Source organism: Mobula hypostoma, chromosome 1, assembly GCF_963921235.1.
Source record: "Mobula hypostoma chromosome 1, sMobHyp1.1, whole genome shotgun sequence".
Lineage (NCBI taxonomy): Eukaryota > Metazoa > Chordata > Chondrichthyes > Myliobatiformes > Myliobatidae > Mobula > Mobula hypostoma.
This window is the reverse complement of record NC_086097.1, coordinates 103,228,594-103,251,689: the sequence shown is the minus strand read 5'-3', so window position 1 is coordinate 103,251,689 and position 23,096 is coordinate 103,228,594. Positions and strand designations below refer to the sequence as shown.

At 42.6% G+C, this 23,096-nt stretch overlaps 1 protein-coding gene across 4 annotated transcripts in view; it reads right to left on the bottom strand.

The window, feature by feature from the left end:
* The window catches only part of LOC134349599 (tau-tubulin kinase 2-like), a 350,526-nt gene that overhangs the window by 29,207 nt on the left and 298,223 nt on the right, over positions 1–23,096 (bottom strand). For 3 of the 4 annotated variants that reach the window (XM_063054164.1, XM_063054168.1, XM_063054181.1), the window contains one exon: positions 14,469–14,711. The exons of the other annotated variant lie outside the window; for it this stretch is intronic. In XM_063054164.1, the coding sequence (XP_062910234.1) occupies positions 14,469–14,711 (243 nt within the window). The remainder of the gene's footprint in view (positions 1–14,468; positions 14,712–23,096) is intronic. 4 annotated transcript variants of the gene reach the window in all.

The window sequence follows — 23,096 nt, the reverse complement described above, 5'->3', positions numbered from 1 at the left end:
TGCGCTATATATTGAACCACTTGCCCAACTAATAAGACAGAGCGAAATCGTAAAAGGTATCAAGGTGGCAGGGATTGAACAGAAAGTGGCGTTATTCGCAGATGATGTTTTGGTCTATCTGAGTGAACCAGAAAAATCATTTATAGGATTGTTTACACTGTTGGATGACTTTGGGAAAATATCAGGTTATAAAATAAATGTAAAGAAAACGCAGGTTATGTCCCTAAATTATACACCATCCAAAAAATTGCAGGATACATATGATCTTAAATGGGAAGCTAAATCATTAAAATATTTAGGAATAACCCTGCCAAAGGATCTTTCAACACTGTCACAGGTAAATTATGGGCCATTAATCTCAGAGATAAAAGCAGATATGCATAGATGGAATCTTATCCCCTTTTTAAGTTTAAATTCAAGGATAAATACTATAAAAATGAATATTCTTCCTCGGTTATTATATCTTTTCCGTACTTTACCAGTGGAGGTGGATGATAATCAATTCAGGGAATGGGACAAATGGATTTCCCGCTTCATTTGGCAAGGAAGGAAACCTAGAATTCGATATAACACCTTACAGTTAGGGAAGGAAGGAGGAGGTATGGTTCTTCCTTGCCTGAGAAATTATTTTTATGCCTCACAGATAACCCCTCTGTTATATTGGTGTAATAGGGAATATAAGGCTAGATGGAAGGAAATAGAATTTGGATTAGTTGACAGTTTTCCTCTTCAGGCCTCAATAGCTGACAAAGGATTGATGGCCCAGTTGGAAAAATTTAATAATGCTTGGATAAATCTTACATTAAAAGTATGGCAGAAGGTGGTTAATTCATGTGGAATTAATAACATGTTAAAACTCTTTAGATGGTGTGCATATGATACCGAATTCCTTCCCAACAGAGGAGATAAAAGATTTGAGCTATGGATAAAGAAAGGTCTTACAACCTACCTCTCATTTATAGATAAAAGAGTATTACAAAGTTTCCAAATCCTGCAGGACAAACATGGCCTAGAACATAATGACTTTTTTAGGTACCTTCAAATACGAAACTATGTTAACCAGAGTTGTAGATATACAGACCTATCAACAGTAGAATTAGAATTTTTCAAGATTCTGAATTTGGCTTGCAGTTCAATACCTAGTAAATCAGTTTCTCGCCTATATAATGCACTCTCCCATGCTAAAAATGTAAATACACTGTATATTAAAGAGAAGTGGGAGAAAGAAGCGGGGTTGGTACTTTCAGAGGAGGCTTGGGGGAAAATCTGCAGCTTTCAATGGTCCTCGACTAATTCTTTGACTTGGAGAGAACATTGTTGGAAAAACATTATAAGATACTTCAAGACCCCATATCAGGAAAAATATAAAGATACAAATGTGATGTGTTGGAGAAGGTGCGGCTCCAAGGAGGCAAATCATTTTCATATTTTCTGGGATTGCCCTAAATTAAGTCTATTTTGGGAAGGTATTCATAGAACATTAGTTAAGGTACTTAGGTCCCAGATACCTCTGAACTTTGAGACGCTCTATTTGGGGCATGTATTGTTCCTTGAACAGAAGGAAGATATAAAGTTGCTGCAGGCCCTCTTAGCGGCAAGTAAGAAATCAATCACTAGAAAATGGCTAAATCCAATACCACCTACATTAGAAGATTGGTACGAAATTATCTTATAAATATTTAAAATGGAAAAGTTGACTTACTCCTGAGAACTCAAAAAGAAACATTTTATCAAATCTGGAATAAATGGATTGAATATATAACCCCAATGCGAGCAGACTTTAGATGACTCTCCTAATGATTTATATTGCTCTTCTCATCAACACAGTAATATTGCTAACGTAAGCACCCCTAGTCTAAATGTTTGTTTTCTTTTTTTGGAAAATAGAGAATTAACACAAGTAAAGGGAAAGATTTGGGAAAGGGATAAAAAAAAATGAAAAAATTAAGTAAATAAGTACATAGGGATTGGATAATTATGTCTGCGGGCAGGAACAAGCACGAACAAATTGGGATATAAACACCTACAATGGTTGGTATATAGGCTTGTATGCAACATTTTGGACCAGTGGAAATGGTCCAGAAGGGTTGTATGGAAACTATTATTACCATTTTTCTTAACAACTAATTTCATTACTTAGCCTAATAGGTTAGATTTACCACAGTACATAATTATCTATTTAAATGTTTACTTTCCTTTTATATCATCTCAATGTGTACTTAAGAATGTATAAATAATTGTAGTTTTATACATATAAAAAAATGGAAAAGGTCATCTGTGTGAAAAAAGTACATGATAATTGTGAATTCCTTATCCAAATAAAAATTAAAAAAAAAAGAATCCCTGAACATTGCCCAGACCACTGACTTAAAGCGTCCTGCAAGTGTTCCTCTGCCTCCTTTGACCGAACTGTCAGCTGAGTTTGAAGTTGTGCTAAAATAATTCACACATGTGCACTGAGTGAAAGGGGGGAGGGGTTAACATACTGTGAGAAAACACTGCAGTCTATAGATCCTCTGGCATGACAAAGCCACAGATCAGTACCAAATGCTGCAATAAGGTACCACCTATTTGTGGAAACTTTAAACAGTCTGCAATCTCAAAGTGCAAAAGATTCTATAGCAGTATTCAAAAGAAAGCCAACATGCTTCTTAATACTTATCACCCAATCACATTAGGGAAACTGATTATTTCACTCATTGTTATTTATGGAACTTCATGTGCCATATTACAATATTTCACAAGCACTCTTCAACACAGCAGTTTGGGATGTGCCAAGGTTAGAAGACACTATATAAATTTAAATTTGCTCAATTTCTTCATTGGACATATCTGTGGTGGGCTTAACATAATTCAGTGCACAATAGTTCACAAACTAGAAATCAGCTTGGTATAAAATTAAAAACGGACCCAAAATGAACCACCCGAACCCCCAAAAAATTTTCTAAAATACTAACATGAACCAACGCATAAGCACTTGGAGATTTTTCTAGAGTAATACAATTAGAGAAAAGTTACAATGCTAAATTTTAAGTCCATATACAATGCTTTCCAAATCTGATTTCTGCTCTGAAAGTCTACGACCCTGAGGGAAGTTAACATCCCTACTTTTATCAATTTTGTATGTTTCACAAACAACACCCCTCAATCCTTTGTACTCAAGAGTGTAGAGTATGAAACAGTACGGTACAGCACAGGAACATGCTCTTTGGCCCACAATTTCGGTGCCAAGTATTGTGCCAAATTAAACTCACCCTTCCTGCAACCATGATCCATATCCTTCCTGCATATTCATGTTGCTATCAAGAAGCCTCTGCTTCCACCAGCATCCTCTGGCAGCACATCACAGGTTCCTACCACTCCCTGTGTAAAAAAAAACACTTGCCCCACACATCCCTTGAAACTTTCCTTACCTCACCTTAAACCAATGCCCTATTGTATTTTGACATTTCTACCCTTGGAAAAAGACTATCAACTCCATCAATGCCTCTCATAATCTCTTATAAACTTTTATCGAGTTTCCTCCAAAGAGAACAATCAAACTTTGTCCAACCTCTCCATTTAGCTAATATCCCCCATTACAAGCAGCATCCTCTCCTCAATGCTCTTGGAAGCTTCCATACCCTCTTGTAATGTGGCGACAAGAATGACATTGACTTTAACACTTCATGATCCTAGTGATGAAGGCAGTCCATCTTTGTGCATTACCACTTTCAAGGAGTTATGGACTTGGACCTTCTATTCATTGTTGGCGTAAAGGGTCCAGCCATTAATTGCACTTTCCCTTTACATTTAACCTCCCAAAGTGCAATACCTCACACCTGCCCGAATTAAACTCCATCTACGATTTCTATGCCCATGACAGTAACTCATATATACCCTGCTGTATCCTTTGGCCACCTACTTCACTGACTGCAACTTCACCAATTCTTGTAATGTCTGCAGACTTACTAACCAACCATCCACATTTTAGTCATAGAGTTATAGAAGAATACAGCACAGAAACAGGCCTGTTGACCCAACTAGTTTGTGCCAAACCAATAATCTGCCTAGTCCCATTGACCTGAATCCAATACCCTACATACCTCACCCATCCACGTACCTATCCAAATTTCTCTGAAGTATTACAATTGACCACACGTCCATCACTGGTGCTGGCAGCTCATTCCACACTCTCACAACCGTCTAGGTGAAGTAGTTCCCCCCTCATATTCCCCTTAAATTTTTCACCTTTCACCCTTAACCCATAACCTCTGGTTGTCGTCTCACCCAACTAAAGTGGAAAAAGCCTGCTTGCATTTGTCTTATCTATACCCCTCATAATTCTGTATACTTCTATCAAGTCTCCTCTCAATCTTCTACGTTCTAAGGACCTATTCAAATTTTCCTTATAACTCAGGTCCCAGCAACATCCTTGCAAATTTTCTCTGCACTTTTTGAACCCTATCTACATCTTTCCTGTTGGTAGATGACCAAAACTGGATACAATACTGCAAATTAAGCCTCATCAACATTTTACACAATTTCAACGTAACACTCTAACTCCTGTACTCAACAAACACGGGAAAATCTGTAGACACTGGAAATCCAAGCAACACACACAAAATTCTGGAGGAACTCAGCAGTGCAGGCAGCATCTATGGAAAAGACTAAACAGTCGACGTTTCTGACAGACCCTTCATTAGGACTGATGCCGAAACATCAACTGTTTACTTTTTCCGTAGATGCTGCCTGGCCTGTAGAGTTCCTATACTTCATACATTGATTTATGAAAGCCAACATGCCAAAAGCTTTCTTTATGATCCTTTCTCCTGTGACATCACTTTTAAGGACTTATGAATCTGTATTCCCAGATCCCTCTGTTCTACCACAGTCCTCAGTGCCCTACTGCTCACTGTGTAAGACGAACTCTGGTTGGTCCTCCCAACGTGCAACACCTTACACTTGTCTGTATTAAATTCCATCTACCATTTTTCAGTCTATTTTACCAGATGGTCTAGATCCCACTACAAGGTTTGATAGTCTTCCTCGCTATCCACTACATCCCCAATCTGGGTGTCATCCACAAATTTGCTGATCTAGTTAACCATATTATCATTCAGATCGTTGACACAAATGACAAACAACAAAGTACTCAGCACCGATCCCTGAAGCACACCACTAGTCACAGACCTCTTATCAGAGAGGCAGCCATCTACTACCACCCTGTGGCTTTTCCCACAAAGCCAATGTTTAATCTAATTTAATACCACATCTTGAATGACGAGCAACTCAACCTTCTTGACCGATTTCCCATGTGGGACTTTGTCAGATGCCTTGGTGACGTATATGTAGTCAACATCCACTGCCTTGCCTTCATCCACTTTCCTGGTAACTTCCTAAAAAAAACTCTATAAGATTGGTTAGACAAAACATAGCATGCACAAATCAAATCAAGTTTAATTATGGAACAAGACAGCATGCCTCTGGGGCCAAGGTGCATAACATACATTCAAAATAGTGAGAGAGAAAAAAAAACACACACACATCATTATGCTAGAAAACACATATACAGTTCAAGTCCCTGAGAGACATGCAAATTGCTGGCACAGCTTCTGGCAACCCAGCCTGTCACTCCATCAGTTGAACACTGGAGGCAGCGCTGATGGGTGAGGCCAACTCACAACTGAGCACAGACTCCACTCTGCAACGCCTCCAACGTTCTGGACTGCAGCAACAGGCAAGCCCACTTGAAATCTTGTCCTCACTACAACCGAGGCCACACGGCTGCCTCATTGCCTGTCCTTCCACCAAATAAGGGAAAAAGGCCTGTGGCATCTCACACTAACAATGTCCAACAGCATCTTGCGATCCCAAGAGAAATGTCCAAGACAGTCATTCACCGTTATACTGCAAGCTGCTTTTGGGCATCAACTCCAATGTCTTTGAGTAGGAGTCAGAAACATGGGCCTCTGAACCTTCTGCCAGCCTGTCCGCTGGCCCCTCCTCCTCCTCCTGCCGGCTCCTCCTCCTGCCAGCTCCTCCTCCTCCTTTTCCTCCTGCCGGCTCCTCCTCCTCCTGCTGGCTCGTCCTCCTCCTTTTCCTCCTGCCGGCTCCTCCTCCTCCTCCCCCTCCTCCTCCTGCTGGCTCCTCCCCCTCCTGCCGACTCCTCCTCCTCCTGCCGACCCAACCATTCTTCAACACCCCGGCCAGTGGCTCCAAACAACAAGCAGATCACTGATGCAGTAGACCTGCTGTACCCATTGTTCTTGGAGTCCAGTATAACGATCCTAAAAAAAACACATTTTATGAAGAAAATGTGAACCTTTGATTGGCCCCTGATAGGCCACTGCATTCGAACCTGCTGCATCTTACTGGAAGAGATATTGACTATCTCTAATCAGTCCCTGTCTATCCAAATACTCATAGGTCTGGTCACTTAGAACACTTTCCAATAGCTTTCCCACTACTAATGTCAGGCTCACCAGCCTATAATTTCCTTGTTTATTCTTAGAGCCTTTCCTAAACAATGGAACAACACTAGCTGTCCTCCAGTCCTCTGGCACCTCACCTGTCACTAAGGATGTTTTAAACCTTTGCTGGGGCCCCTGCAATTTCTGCACCAGTCTCCTACAGGTTCTGAGGGAACATTGTCAGGCCCTGAGGATTTAGAATCAAATTTAATATCACTGGCATTTGTCGTGAAATTCATTAACTTTGCAGCAGCAGTACCATGCAATACATGATAAATAAAGGAAAAAGCCCTGATTTCCAATACCCTAATATTCACCCTAATTTTCCTCGAGACAGTAAACGTCTCCTCTCCATGATTTTGTTGCTACATTTCCTCACATCTACAGACTGTGTCTGTCTTCCAGGTAAATATCATCATCATCATCATCATCAGGTGCCATGCCCAGTTTTACACACTCCTGTTTCGGGTCAAGTGGATCAATTCGTTGGTATTCATTTCCAGTTCTCTGGCTGCTGTCTCCACCATCATTTGTCTTTGTCTTCCTCTTGCTTTCTTCCCTTCAATCTTTCCCATAATTACCGTGCAATCCAACTCCTCTTTCCTAATCACATGTCCAATGAAGTTACTTTACTTTATTGTCGCCAAATAATTGATACCAGAGCGTACAATCATCACAGCGATATTTGATTCTGCTCTTCATGCTCCCTGGAGTACAAATCGATAGTAAACATTAAAAATTTAAATTATAAGTCATAAATAGAAAATAGAAAAGGGAAGGTAAGGTAGTGCAAAAAAAAACAAGTGGCAAGTCTGGATATTTGGAGGGTACGGCCCAGATCCGGGTCAGGATCCGTTCAGCAGTCTTATCACAGTTGGAAAGAACCTGTTCTCGAACCTGGCTGTACGAGTCTTCAAGCTCCTGAGTCTTCTCCCGGAGGGAAGAGGGATGAAGTGTGTTGGTTGGGTGGGTCGTGTCCTTGATTCTCCTGACAGCACTGCTCCGACAGCGTGCGGTGTTAAGTGAGTCCAAGGACGGAGATTGGTTTGTGTGATGTGCTGGGCTGTGCTCACGATCTTTTGTAGCTTCTTCCGGTCTTGGACAGGACAACTTCCATACCAGGTTGTGATGCACCCCAGAAGAATGTTTCTACGGTGCATCAATAAAAATTAGTGAGGGTTTTAGGGGACAGGACAAATTTCCTTAGCTTCGTTGCCTTTTCATGATCTCTTTTTGTGTTTGCTCTGTTCATGACATCATTAGATATTCGTTTCGTCCATGATATTCTTTGCATCCTCCTCAAAAACCATATCTCTGCTGCTTCAATTCTTTTCATGTTACTGCATATTGTCCAATATTCTGATATATACATCTCCAAGTAAATGTAGCTACAAAAAATACATTTAAGATCTCCCCCATCTCTTTTGATTACCACTCTCATCTTCCAAAGGACCAAGTTTGTCCTTTGCTATCCTTTTGCTCTTAACATATCTGTAAAATCCCTTAGGATAGTGCTTTATAAAGCACTGGTGAGGCCTTACCTTGAGTATTGTGAACAGTTTTGTGCTTCTCATCTAAGAGGAGATCTGGTGGCATTGGAGAGGGTTCAGAGGAGGTTCATAAGGATGGTTCTGGGAATGAAAGGGTTATCATATGAGAAACATTTGATAACCTGGCTCTGCATCTGTACTCGCTGGAATTTAGAAGGATGAGGGAGGATCTCATTGAAAACTTTTGAATGTTGAAAGACCTAGACAGAGTAGATGTGGGAAGGATGTTTCCCATGGTGGGACAGTCTAGGACAAGAGGGCACAGCCTCAAGATAAAGGGCATCCATTTTAAACAGAGATGCAGAGAAATTTCTTTAGCCAGAGGGTGGTGAATTTGTGGAATTTATTATCATAGGCAGCTGTGGGGGCCAGGTCGTTGGATGTATTTAAGGCAGAAATTGATAGGCTCTTGATTGCAAACAGCATCAAAGGTTATGGGAAGAAAGCCAGGGAATGGGGCTGAGGAGGGGAAAAGAGGATCAGCCGTGATTACACGGCAGAGCAGACACGATGGGCCAAATGGCCTAATTCGCTCCTACATCATATGGACTCTCTTTCACCTTGTTTGCTAGGGCAACCTCAAGCCTTCTTTCAGCCCTTCTGATTTCTTTCTTAAGTGTTTTCTTACATTTCTTATACTTCATAAGCACCTCATTTGTTCCTGCCTGTTATGCACCTCCTTTTTTTTCCCTTAACTGGTGCCTCAATATTTCTTGGGTTATGGAGAAAGATGTGGTTGTCTAGAAAGGTGTTGTTAAGATGCCCTGAGTTCATCAGCCTTTCCTACACTATTCCTCACATTGAAATACACGCAACTCAAAATATTCATCCCATCATGCTCAAGCTTTTGATTTCTGACTCTGTATGTTGGCCTAACAATGGCTTTCTTCACAACCACTCCACTATCTTTTCTGGTGCCGGGGCTCCCAGTTCCCATCCCATGCAATTCCAGTTTAAGCCCCCCCGCCATGTAGCACTATCAAAGCAAACCTTTCCACCAGGACATTAGCCCCCCCTCCAATTCAGCTGCAAACAGTCCTTTATGTACAGGTCCCATCTTCCCTGGAAGAGAGCCCAATGATCCAAAACTCTGAAGCCCCCTTCTCCTGCACCACATCGTTAGCCAGGTGTTAAACTACATGATCTTACCATTTCTGACCTCATTAGCATGTGGCACAGGTAGCAATCTTGAGATCACAACCCTGGAGGACCTGTCCTTTAATTCAGCACCTATCTCCCTTAACTCACCTTGTAGGGCCTCAACACCCATCCTACCCATGTTGTTGGTACTGATGTGGGCCATGTCCTCTGGCTGCTCACCCTCCCACAAGAATGCTGTGGACTCAGTCCAGTGTCCATGACCCTGGCACCCTTGCAACAAACAATCTGGGAATCTTGTTCTCTTCCAAAGAACTTTTCTGTTTGACTAACCAACAAATGCCCTATCGCTGCAGCTCACCTCTTCTATTCCCCTTCCCTTCTGAGCCACAGAGCCAGACTGACTGCCAGGGACCTGACCACTATGCCTTTCCTCTGTTTGGTCATTCTCCTCCCCCATTATTATGCAAAGTGTTATACCAGTTGTTGAGGGGAATGACCACAGGGATAATCTGCACTGGCTGCCCATCCCCTTTCCCCCTCTTGACAGTCACCCAGTTACCTGTGTCGTGCCCCTTGGGTGTAACTACATCTCTCTATGCCCTATCTACAACCCCACAGCCTCCCGAATGATCCGTAGTTGAATTAGCTCCAGCTCCAACTCCTTAACATGGTCTAATAGAAGCTGCAGTTGAATGCACTTCTTGCAGGTGTAGTTGTCAGGGACACTGGACCTCTCCTTTACCTTCCCACAACCCACAAGAGGAGCATTCCACTATCCTGTCTAGCATCCCCACTGCTCTGAACATGCTGAAGCCTTGATGAGCTAAAGCCTCAACTCCCTACTCCAACTCTGACCCACTCAAACAATGGCAGCTCCCACAATGGCCGCTCTGCTTAAATATAACTTCTTTTTATTGGTCTTTGCCAAGTGCCTAACTATCAGTAAATTCAATGTCTCCTCAGGACCATAGTGCACAAAATGTGCTGACTGCCCCCGCCCACTTCTTTTAAGCTCTCATAGTCATACTTTATTGATCCTGGTGGAAATTGGTTTAATTTCCTGGGGGAGGATTAATTCCTCTCTCTCCCTCTAAGCAATCCGAAGTCTCTTCAGGACTATGGTGTGTAAAATGCAAAATTTGATTCTAAGTTATTTACCAAATAACAGAGCTTTCAGTACTAATCTCTGCTTGAATCTGACTGATCACAGAACTGCAGACAGACACTCTTTCACCACTACTGTGATTTCATGGACCAACTAATTATGAATCCAAACTACCAATTTAGCAGTGAGGCCATGATTGACCTACCACGGGAGACCTTATCAAGCATCTTACGAAAGTCCACGTCAACAAAATCCACTACTTTACCCTCATCAATCACCTTGGTCACCTCCATCAAAACCTCAACAGAATTTGCAAGTATTGCTTTAATCTGTCCTCACACCACAAACCTGCCGTTCTTGGATTTAGTGTGGTGAACCTTCTGTTGCCAAAACATCCTTTGGTAGGAAGTCCAGGCCTGTACACAATGCTCCATATGCTGTCTCACCAGGACACAATATAAATATGGCAAGATGTCTTTTACTCAAATTCTCCGGCAGTAAACAGCAACATACCACTTTGCCTTTCTAATTGCTTGCTGTATCTGCGTCTTAACTTTCAGGGATTCAAGTAAAGGACACACAGGCCTCTTTGAATACTTTGCATTTCCCCAAAAAGGATGACTTTTTTTTCACATTAAATTCCAATTCACTTAATCTGTCCATACCCTAAAGCATTTCTGTATGTCATCATTAATTGGAACAAATGATTCTGCCCACACTGCAAGCCATCCAGAGCCAAATCCATCTAATATTATAAAATAAAGCACCCTTTAAATAAGAACTAGTTCCCACAAATTACTGTGCCTTTTGCTTATCATCTGGAGGTCAAAACCAGAGAAGAATTCAAGTATCTAGGATCCATAAGACCACAAGAGATAGGAGCAGAATTAGGCCATTTGGCCCATTGAGTCTGCTCCACCATGTAATCAAGGCTGATCCTTTCTTCCCCCACTTCCTCAACCCACTCCCTGACCTTCTCCCTGTAACCTTTCATGCCCTGTGCAATCAAGAACCCATCAAGCTCTGCCTTAAATACACTCAACGACCTGGTCTCCACCGCTGCCCGTGGTAACAATTTCCACAAATTCACCACCCTCTGGCTAAAGAAGTTTCTCCACATCTCTGTTTTAAATGGAAGCTCCTCTACCGTTAGGCTGTGCCTCCTTGTCTTCGACTCCCCCACTATGGGAAACATCCTTTCCACATCTACTCTGACTAGTCTTTTCAACATTCAAAAGGTTTCAATGAGATCTCCCTTCATCCTTCTAAATTGCAGTCAGTACAGACCCAGAGCAATCAAATGTGCCTTGTATGATAACCCTTTCATTCCTGGAATCATCCTTGTGAACCTCCTCTGGAGGCTCTCTAATGTCAGCACATCTTTTCTTAGATAAGGAGCCCAAGACTGTTCACAATACTCAAGGTGAGGCCTCACCAGTGCCTTGCAAAGCCTCAGCATCACATCCCTGCTCTTGTATTCTAGACCTCTTGAATGGAATGAATGAATGAATTCATACTTATTCATAACAGCATCCATTGGAGACTTCCATTATGAACATTACTTCTCCGACAACCACGAATGTACACAATAAAGCTGTTTTAGAATTTTATGAGTTAGGCAATTAGTAAGAATCTGGCTTCATCTTTAAGACCAGAACATTAAAATGCCACAAACCAACAGAAATTTCTTCGGACAATTGTCTGCTTTGCCTTAACACCCACTTACACTATGGTACTACACGACACCAATAAAAGGGAATCAGAGTATACAGTCCATTACATTTGGGCCTTGTATTCAGAAGCATGAATTAAGCAGCAAGGAAGTTAACAGCTCCTGTATTGCATTTTATCAATGTTTATTCATGAAGAGCTTACTCAGATTTTGTAAACCCCATTTTAGACATTATATGTAATTTATCATATCCTTTAACTTCTGCAGCAAATTTCAGATTTATTTATCACATTTACATAAAAACATGCAGTGAAATGTGTTGTTTCTGTTAACAATCAACATAACCTAGGGATAAGCTTGGGCAGCCCATAAATGTCACCACACATTCAAGATGCACTGTATGAACATTTTAGACTGATGCAAATCCCGTATGTGGTGCTTTCATTCATTTTCGAACCATCTGCAATTCTGTGCCTCAGGAGTTTAAAAATTAAGAGGGAGCAGTAGATTTTATTCAAGAGGAGTGGAGTAGCTAGGAAACTGACAAAAAGCCTCTCTCAAGGATACTGGGAAAGTTGCCAACTTTCATTCTATTTAGCGCATTCTATGGGGCAGTGTCAATGAGTACAGGAACTTTTGAGAACACCAACTGCCCTTTCTACCATGATTCTGGCCAAACTCTCCAAAACACAGAATTATTCTCATCATCATAAACAGTGGATTGTTCCATAAGTGCAATATTATCTGAACATACTGAGTGAAAAATAATCCAGTCACGTCTCATCTGTGGATCCATGTTGGGGCGTTTTTGGTCAAGTGGACACTGGGGCTGCATCAAGCAACAAGACACAATTAGTTCTGTGATGGAACATTGCTTTAAACCTTACATTGGCTGAAAATTAGGCCTAAAGATTCTCCAACATAGTCCATAACTCTATAACATATGATGAATGGATTTCTGATTCCGTGACCTAGTTGTGAGATTTGTTGGGAATGGAATGGCAAACGGGAGGGATAGATAAAAACAGAAGATGCTGGAGATACTCAGCAGTCAGAAAGCATCTGTGGAGAGAAAAATGCATTAATGTTTTAGGTTGAGAACTTCTTATCAACCTGGGCAAAGACAGAAAATTATGAGTGCTTTAAGTTGCAGAAAAGGGGAATGGGTGAAGAGAACAAGGAAATACTTGGGATAGGGTAAAGACCAGGAGAGACTGCAAAATTGGTGATGCCGGCCAAGAGAGATCGACAAAACTTGTTAACTGAAGATGATCTGTCCACCGGTCAAGTGCTGATTCATTACAGCACTTTTGGAAGTCCAAACCCTCTAAGACATGTATCCCATCTGTACTTTTAAAAACAAAACATATCTACTCAGATACTGCTGTGCTCAGAGTGTGGTTCAAAACCATGTCCTCTGCTGGCATCCTCCCAGCAATGAATCCCCAGAGGTTTAGTGTGGAGAGGCTGCCTGTGTAGGTTGGTGATAGGTAGGTCAGGGAGAGAAATGCAGCCGCTCAGGGTTCAGATGTGAGACTCAGAGCTGCACCTTAGCCAGCATGGAGATTTCAGGCCACTACTGGGGACTGGCGGCACCTACTCTACGTGTTCGATGCTCACAATGCTGTGTCATTGTTCTGCAGAAACCAAGCACAGATTGAGTGATGTCTTAGCAGAAAGCCTCCATTCATTCCACAAGGACAACCCTGATCTTTCAGTTCCCTGACACTCCTCTCTATCCAATTTCAAACTCTGATTTACGTCCCATACATTGTTCCAAATAAGACCAAGAGATAGAACATCATCAGAATTAGCTGGTTGCGATCATGTCATAAAATTAACTCAGGTTTTTCTCTCTGATGACGCTGCCTGATCTGCTGGGCAGTTCCAGCACTCTCTCATTTCAAATGTAGAGTGTTGTGCCTCTCACTTACAGCAATGATTTTGTTTCATTCTCTCCCCCATCTTTTCCTTCAACTCATACAGATCAGATGTAACTAAAAATATCCCTCCTCTCTCAGCCAACACCACTACCATTTGTCTTTTGGTTCCCACCCAATCACAGACAATCCCCTTGACCCCATCCACACAACCCCACCCTCTGCCTTTGCACTATAAACATACTCGTTTCTAATTTTGCTTAGTTCTGATGAAAGGTTAAATTGCACCCCTGCCCACCACCAAAATTGTTATAAACACCAGTTATTATTCTGATTCATTCATCAAACAGCAGTTATTTAATTGATACAGTGAGAATATTCTAACTTAAATGATGAAACATATTCATATCTAATATCCTTAGAAAAAAAAGTTTCATTGTAATAAACCTCAATGACACACGCTCAAATTGGGTGTTCATTTATATAGCCTATCTGTTAAAACTTATGAAGATCCTTCCAAACATTGATGACTGTTCCTTAACCAAAACACATTCCCAGAATGTTAATGAAATAAAAAGGTTAATACATTTTTTAAATCACTGAATTTAGGGTTAGTACCAAATGGATTGAAAGTAAATACATTGCTGGAAAATTTTTTAAAAACTCAACTACAGTAAAGAATACTGCAAACAAAATCTATTGGTTCACCTGTTGGAGCTGAGCTTTGGAGATGCGAATGATAGAAGGCAGCTTGGTATTGCCTGGGATGAAGGGTAGCTGCCTGCGACCAGGGGAGCGTGAATTGTTCTCAGCTGACTGGCTCCTGTGCAAATCTGACTGCCTCCTGTGAAGTGGATCCAAATCTGAGGATAACAATGCTACAGGGCTTGGGGGTCGGAAGGGACACTGCTTCCTTGGAGTGTTGGGATGTGGCAAATGAGTTGTGTTCAGCTGTGAGAACATATGGATGGGAATATTGGTGAATTCAAGATCAAGACTGCTTTCCGTATACATGAAAAAATACAAGCACACCAAGAAACACACACACATATTCTCATATACATCCACACATTTCATGCAGTTACAATTCGGTCTGGAGTAATGTTAGTGTTAACAATGGAAAACAGCAATTACAGACATGCAGATTCAACGGTACAACCATGTGATGAATGGATGAAGAATGGCTCTAGCAAAAAGCAAACAAGATGGAAAGCACATTTCTTTTTATTACTAGGTTTTTCATCTCCAGCCTTTTATGCTGCTGTTTAGTCCTGCCCCCACCCCCACCCCCACTTTCCATAGGGATCGCTCCCTACACGATTCCCTTGTCCATTCATCCCTCCTCACTTATCTCCTTCCTGGCACTTACCCTTGCAAGAAAAACAAATGCTACAACCTGCCCCTACACTTCCTCCTTCACTACCATTCAGGGCCCTAAACAGTCCTTCCAGGTGAGGTGACACTTCACCTGCGAGTCTGTTGGGGTCATAGACTGTGCCTGGTGCTCCCGGTGTGGCCTCCTGTATATTGGTGAGACCCAATGTAGATTGGCAGACTGCTTTGCTGAGCATCTATGCTCCGTTCGCCGGAAAAAGCAGGATCTCCCAATGGCCACCCATTTTAATTCCACTTCCATTCCCACGTCAGTCCATGGACTTCTCTACTACCATGACGTGGCCACACTCAGGTTGGAGGAGTAACACCTTATATCCCGTCTGGGTAGCCTCCAACCTGATGGCATGAACATCAATTTCTCCAACTTCCGGTAATGCCCCCGTCCCCCTTCACTATTCCCCATCCCCTTTGCTGTTTCACTTTATCTCCTTATCTGCCTATCACCTCCCTCGGTGCTCCTCCCCCTTTTCTTTCTTCCATGGCCTTCTGTCCTCTCCTATGATTCCCCTTCTCCAGCTCTGCATCTCTTTCACCAACAAACTTCCTAGTCTTTACTTCACCCTCACAGTTTCACCTATCACCTTGTGTTTTTTCCTCCCCTCAACTTCTTACTCTGACTCATCTTTCTTTCTCCAGTCCTGCCGAAGGGACTCTGCCTGAAATGTCGACTGTACTCTTTTCCATAGATGCTGCCTGGCCTGCTGAGCTCCCCAGCATTGTGTGTGTTGCTCGGATTTCCAGCACTTGCAGATTTTCTCGTTTTAAACTGCTCTATTGCTGGGAAATAATTTCACAAATGCTGAGAGATCAACAACTCCCTCATGTGGTCATTCTTTATTTCCAAGCTTTTTAGGGTCAAATAATATCACAGGTGAACATTAGGGTAAATAATATCTGTATTTATCAAGTACTAGTATGAGTGAAAACACATTTACGTTCTCCTCTTTCTTATGGCAGCCTGCATGGCATCAACAAAGTCAGAGTTGAGACTGACTTCCATAACATAGACTTTTGCTGAACCAAAAACAAAACACTAGAGAACTCCAATTGCAGCATGTAAATTATCTTCCATTTTTATCCCCTCCTCTGAGTCTTTCATGATTTTCATTTCATCTTGTCTTGCATTGCCAGCAAAAATAAGCTCCACAATACATATTAGAGAAAATATTGCCATTTAATGATTTGTTTGCTATTCTGACAAAACTGTAAAAATGTTAAACAAAATTCTTCAGCCATTGGGTAAAATAAATTTCCTGGAGCACAAAAAATGAGATTGAGTTGGTCAATTGAGCCATGGATCGCTGATGAATTAAGGACATGGTCTAAAGCAGCAACCTGCTGCAATCGAAAAAACCGCTCTGTGTAGATAAACAGATTTGAAAATTATTTTTCTGTTAGCATTATAGTCAAAGTTCCTGCAGCATGCATTACAAAGGTTATGAGCTGTATTTCAAAACTGACCTTACAATTTGTTTTTAATTTTAAGAAAACTCCACGGCCACTGCAATATTTTTGCTCTGACTTAATATATATGGTGTTGTTTAATAACTTTTGCCTATTAAACTTGCAGCAAGTAAGTCATAAAAGCCTAATGTCAAATGATCTGCAATGACAATAGCTTTATTTTTAAACTGAATCTCAATTGCTTTCATACTCATGCGATTCATTTGCTATATACATTAACAGTTTGGGTATGAATACAAGGATAAGATGAATAAGTTTGCAGATGACATGAAAATTGGCATCACTGTTGATCGTGAAGATAGTCAGAGGTTACAAAATAATGTTGATAAGCAGATAGAGCAATGGTAGATGGAATTTAGGTAGGATAAGTGTGAGGTAATGCAATTTGAGAGGACTAATAGGGCAGAGCGTATGCAGAAGGCACTACAGGAGCCTCTACTCCCGCACCAGCAGGCACAGGAAGAGCTTCTTCCCTGAGGCTGTGACCCTGCTGAACCTCACATCACAGTGCTAAGCAGTATTGCACCCATACTGTACTGTCTCAGTACTTTTATATTTGCGTGCTGTAGCACTTACTTTTTATTCGCAGTTACTTCGCAAATAGCACTATTCTTTGCATTTCTGGTTAGATGCTAACTGCGTTTCATTGGCTTTGTACCTGTACTCAGCACAATGACAATAAAGTTGAATCTAATCTAATCTAATAAATACAGGGCTTCAGAGTGTCAGTTAGGACAAAGGGATCTCAGTGCACAAGATCAGAGATTGGTGAAGGGGCAGCACAGGCAGATAAGGTAGTGAAGAAGGTATACAACATAAGAGGAGGGAAGTTATATTATAACTTCCCAAAGCATTGCTTAAGGTATAACAGGAGAATGTACAGTTCTGGTTGCAGCACCGTAGGAAGGACAAGATGACACAATAAAGCATGCAGGGATTGTCGCCTGGGATGGAACATCTCAGTTACAAGTATAGGCTAGGTTTGTTTTCCTTGGATCAAAGGAGATTGAGTGGGTGGGGAAAAGCTGACAGCAGTTGACAGTTAGGCAGGCAAGGTGAAGGAGAATCTTAGGGGTTTCTACAGATATATTAAAAGCAAGAGGATTGCAAGGGACAAAATTGGTCCTCTGGAAGATCAGAATGTCAATGGGAGGCAAGTGCAGAAATTGCAAGGACCCTAGCAGAGATATTTAAATCATCCTTAGCAACAGGTGAGGTACTGGGGGATTGGAGGATAGTCATTTTTTCCCCCACTGTTCAACAAAAGCTCTAAACATAAACCGGGAGATTATAGGCCAGTGAGCCTAATATCAGTAGTGGGAAAGTTATTGGAAGGTATTCTAAGGGGCCGAATATATGAGTATTTGGATAGACATGGACTGATTAGGAATAGTCAGCATGGCCTTGTGCATGGTAGGTTGTGACTAACCAAACTTACCGAGCTTTTGAGGAAGTTACAAGAAAAGTTGATGAAGGCAAGACAGTGAATGTCAACAGGGACTTTAGTAAGGCATTTGACAAGGTCCCCATGGGAAGTTGGTCATGAAGGTTCAGACCCTTGGCATTCAAGGTGAGGCAGTAAGTTGGATTAGACATTGGCTTTGTGCAAGAAGCCAGAGAGTGGTAGTAGATAGTTGCCTCTCTGATTGGAGGTCTTTGTCAGTGGAGAGCTGCAGGGATTGGTGCTGGGCCCATTGTTGTTTGATATCTGTATCAGTGATCAGGGATGATAATGAGGTTAACTGGATCAGCAGATTTGCTTCTGACACCAAGATTGGGAATGTAGTGGACAGCAAGGAAGACTCTCAGGGCCTGCAGCAGGATCTGGATCACCTGGAAGAATGGCAGATGGAATTTAATGCAGACAGGTGCAAGGTTTTGCACTTCAATAGGAACAACAAAGGTAGGTCTTACACTGTGAACTGTAAGGCACCGAGGAGTGCGGTAGAACAAAGGGATCTGGGAATACAGGTCTCTAATTCACTGAAAGTGGAGTCACAGGTAGATAAGCTTTTGGCATACTGGCCTTCACAAATCAAAGTACTGAGTACAGGAAATGGGATGCTATGTTGATCCCCCACCAAGCACATCTTTCCCTCCCCTCCCCATTTTCTGTTTTCCACAGGGGTCACTCCCTATGCGACTCTCTTGTCCAGTTGTACCTCCCCACTGATCTCCTTCTTGGCACTTATCCTTGCAAGCGGAACAAGTGCTACACCTGTCCCTACACCTCCCCCCTCACTGCCATTCAGGGCCCTAAACAGTTCTTCCAGGTGAGGTGACACTTCACCCGTGAGTCTGTTGGGGTCATATATGGTGTTCGGTGCTCTCCGCACATCGATGACACCCAATGTAGATTAGGAGACCACTTCGCTGAGCACCTACACTCCACATGCCAAAACAAGCGAGATTTCCCAGTGGCCACCCATTTTAATTCCACTTCCTATTCTCATTCTGATATGTCCATCCATGGCCTCCTCCACTGTTGTGATGAAGCCTCACTTAGATTGGAGGAACAACACCTTATATTCCATTTGGGTAGCCTCTAACCTGATGGCATAAACATTGATTTCTCAAGCTTCAGGTAATGCCCCCCTCCACCATTTCCCATCCCCTTTTTCCTCCCTCATCTCCTTGGCCACCCATGGACTTTCTCTGGTGCTCCTCCCCCCTTTTTTTTCCACGGCCTTCTGTCTCTTTCACCAATTAACTTCCCAACTCTTTAAATTCATCCTCCCCCCTACAGGTTTCACCTATCACCTTGTGTTTCTCTCTCCCTTCCACCATCTTTTAAATCTACTCCTCAACTTTCTTTTCTCTCGTCCTGCCGAAGAGTTGCAGTCCAAAACGTCAGCTGTACTCTTTTCCTAGATGCTGCCTGGCTTGCTGAGTTCCTCCAGCATTTTGTGTGTGTTGCTTGGATTTCCAGCATCTGTAAATTTTCTCGTTTGTTATGTTGAAGGTGTATAAAACATTGGTGAGACCTAAATTGGAGTATTGTGTGCAGCTTTGGTCACCTACCTATTGGAAGGATGGACAGTAAATAAGGTTGAAAGAGTACAGAGAAAACTTATAAGCATTTTGCTGGAACTGGAGATCATGAGTTATAAGGAAAGATCCAATAGGTTAGGTCAGTATTCTTTAGAACGTCGAAGATTGAGAGGAGATTTGATAGAGGTATACAAAATTATTTTGGGTATAGGGAGGGTAAATACAAGACAGCTTTTTCCACTAAGGTTGGGTGGAACTACAACCAGAGGGCATGGCTTAAAGTTGAAAGGTAAGAAGTTTAAGGGGAACTCAAAGAAAACTTCTTCAGAGGGTCGTGAGAGTGTGGTTATGAGCTGCCAGTGCAAGCAGTGCACGTGAGCTCAATTTCAACGTTTAAGAGAAGTTTAGATAGGTACATAGATGGGAGGGGAGTGGAGGGCTATGATCCGGGTGCAGGTTGATGGGACTAAGCAGTTTAAATAGTTTGCCATGGACTAGATGGGCTGAAGAGCCTGTGATTCGATGACTTAAAATCCGAAATAAAGAGAGAAAATCCTCTAACTTTTCAGCATGGCAGGCAGATTCTGTCCAGCAGATCAATCACCTTTGAAGAGAACTCTTGATATGTTAACTCAGACTTTTTTTGTCTCTCTCAGGTGCTAAGTATTTCCAACCTTCTAAACTTGAGATACAATTAGTGTTGACTGAGCACAGATAAATTTGTGCTCCCTGAATAAATGACCATTTCAACCACTGAAAAGTCAGTGGGGCAGAATCTACTGAATAGTTACAGGATTTTATGTTCTTATTTTAGATTTCCAGTCTCTGTAATCCCAAAAACAAGAGAAAATCTGCAGATGCTGGAAATCCAAGCAACACACACAAAATGCTGGAGGAACTCAGTAGGCCAGGCAGCATCTAGGAAAAGAATACAGTTGACATTTTGAGCCGAAACCCTTCGGCGCGACTGAGAAAAAACGCTGAGGAGTAGATTTAAAACATGGGGAGGGGAGAGAGAAAAACCAGATGATAGGTGAAACTTGAAGGGGGAGAGATGAAGTAAAGAGCTGGGAAGTTGATTGGTGAAAAAGACAGGAGGCCATGGAAGAAAGAAAAAGGGGAAAAAGGGGGAAGGGGCACCAGAGGGAGGTGATGGGCAGGCAAGGAGAAGAGGTGAGAGGGGGAAAAGGGGGTGGGAAATGCAGAAGTGGGGGGGGGAGGGGAGAGATTGGAGGCATTACCGGAATTTTGAGAAATCAATGTTCATGCCATCAGGTTGGAGGCTACCCCAAACAGAATATAAGGTGTTGTTCCGCCAATCTAAGTGTGGCCTCATCACGACAGTGGAAGAGGCCATGGATGGACATATTGGAATGGGAATGGAAAGTAGAAATAAAATTGGTGGCCACTGGAAGATCCCTCTTGTTTGGTAGATGAAGTGTAGATTCTTGGTGAAGCGGTCTCCCAATCTACGTCAGGTCTCGCTGATGTACAGGAGGTCACACTGGGAGCACCAAACACAGTATATGACACCAACAGACTCACAGGTGAAGTGTCACCACACCTGGAAGGACTGTTTAGGGCCCTGAATGGTTGTGAGGGAGGTGATGTCGGGGCAGGTGTGCCACTTGTTCTGCTTGCAAGGATAAATGCCAGGAGGGCGATCAGTGGGGAGGGACGAATGGACAAGGAAGTCGCGAGATCACTGCGGAAAGCAGAAAGTGGGGGGGAGGAGGGAATGAGGTGTTTGGTGGTGGGATCCATTGGAGGTGGTGGAAGTTTCAGAGGATTATATGCTGGACATGGAGACTAGTGGGGTGGTAGGTGAGGACAAGAGGACAACTTCTACCCTGCCCTCAAATTCATCTGGTCCATTTCTGACACCTCCCTTTCTTTTCTCGAGCTCACCGTCTCTATCTCCGGAGACAGCTTATCCACAGATGTCTATTACAAACCCACGGACTCTCACAGCTACCTAGACTACACCTTGTCCCACCCTAAACTTGCAAAAATGCCACCCCTTTCTCTCAATTCCTCTGTCTCCGCCGCATCTGCTCTCAGGATGAGGCTTTTTATTCTAGAAAGAAGGAGCTGTCCTCCATTTTCAAAGAAAGGGTCTTCCCTTCCTCCACCAGCAATGCTGCCCTCAACCATATCTCTTCCATTTTACGCAAATCTGCTCTTACCCCATACTCCCGCTACCCTACCAGTGGTAAGGTTCCTCGTCTTCACCTGCCACACCACCAGCCTCCGCATCCAACACGATTCACTGAAACTTCCGCCACCTCCAATGGGATCCCACCACCAAGCACATCATTCCCTCACTTTCTGCTTTCTTAAGCGATCGCTCCCTACGCATCTCCCTTGTCCATATGTCCCTCCCCACTGATGTCCCTCCTGACACTTATCCTTGCAAGCAGAACAAGTGCTGCACCTGCCCCTACGCCTCCTCCCTCACTATCATTAAGGGCCACAAACAGTCCTTCCAGGTGATTGAGGTGACAATTCACCTGTGAGTCTGTTGGGGTCATGTACTGAGTTCGGTGCTCCCGTGTGGCCTTCTATACATCGGTGAAACCTGACGTAGACTGGGAGACTGATTCGCTGAGTATCTACATTCTGTTCACCAGAACATGCATGATCTCCCAGTGGCCACCCATTTTGATTCCGCTTTGCATTCCCATATGTTCATCCATGTCCTCCTCCACTATTGCGATAAGGCCACATTTAGGTTGAAGGTACAATACTTTATATTCAATTCAGGTAGCCTCCAACCTGATGGCATGAACATCGATTTCTCAAACTTCCGGTAATGCCCCCCAAACCCTCCCCCTTCCTTTTCCTCATCTCCTTGCCTGCCCATCACCACCCTCTGGTGCTCCTCCCCCCTTTTTCTTTCTCCCACAGCCTTCTATCTCTTTCACCAATCAACTTCCCAGCTCTTGACTTCATCCCTCCCCCTCATGGATTCACCTATCACCTGGTGTTTCTCTCTCCCCTCCCCCCACCTTTTAAATCTATTCCTCAGCATTTTTTCTTCAGTCCTACCAAAGGGTTTGGTCTGAAACATGAACTGTAATTTTTCCACAGATGCTGCTTGGCCTGCTGAGTTCCTCCAGCGTTTTGTGTGTCTTACTCTGTAATCATTTGCTTTTTGTAAACTTTAAACCTATCCAGTTTGAATACTTCAGCCTTGCACTTATTACACTAGGAATTTTTCTTTTAAATTTTTTGAATCCTGAGCTTAATCTTCCAACCTTGCTCTTGCTCAAGAATGAAGTCCCTTACCTCAGGCCTCAATGGAAGTACATTTCTTCTATAACCTTTCCTAGATCATCATATCCTCCCTAACAGTGCTAGGAATCAAATATAATACTTCTATTGAGGTACAACAATAGTGTTTCTTTTTCCCTGTACTGATGAAGGGTTTCAGCCAAAATCATCAACAGCTTATTCCTCTCCATAGATGCTGATGATTTGCTGAGA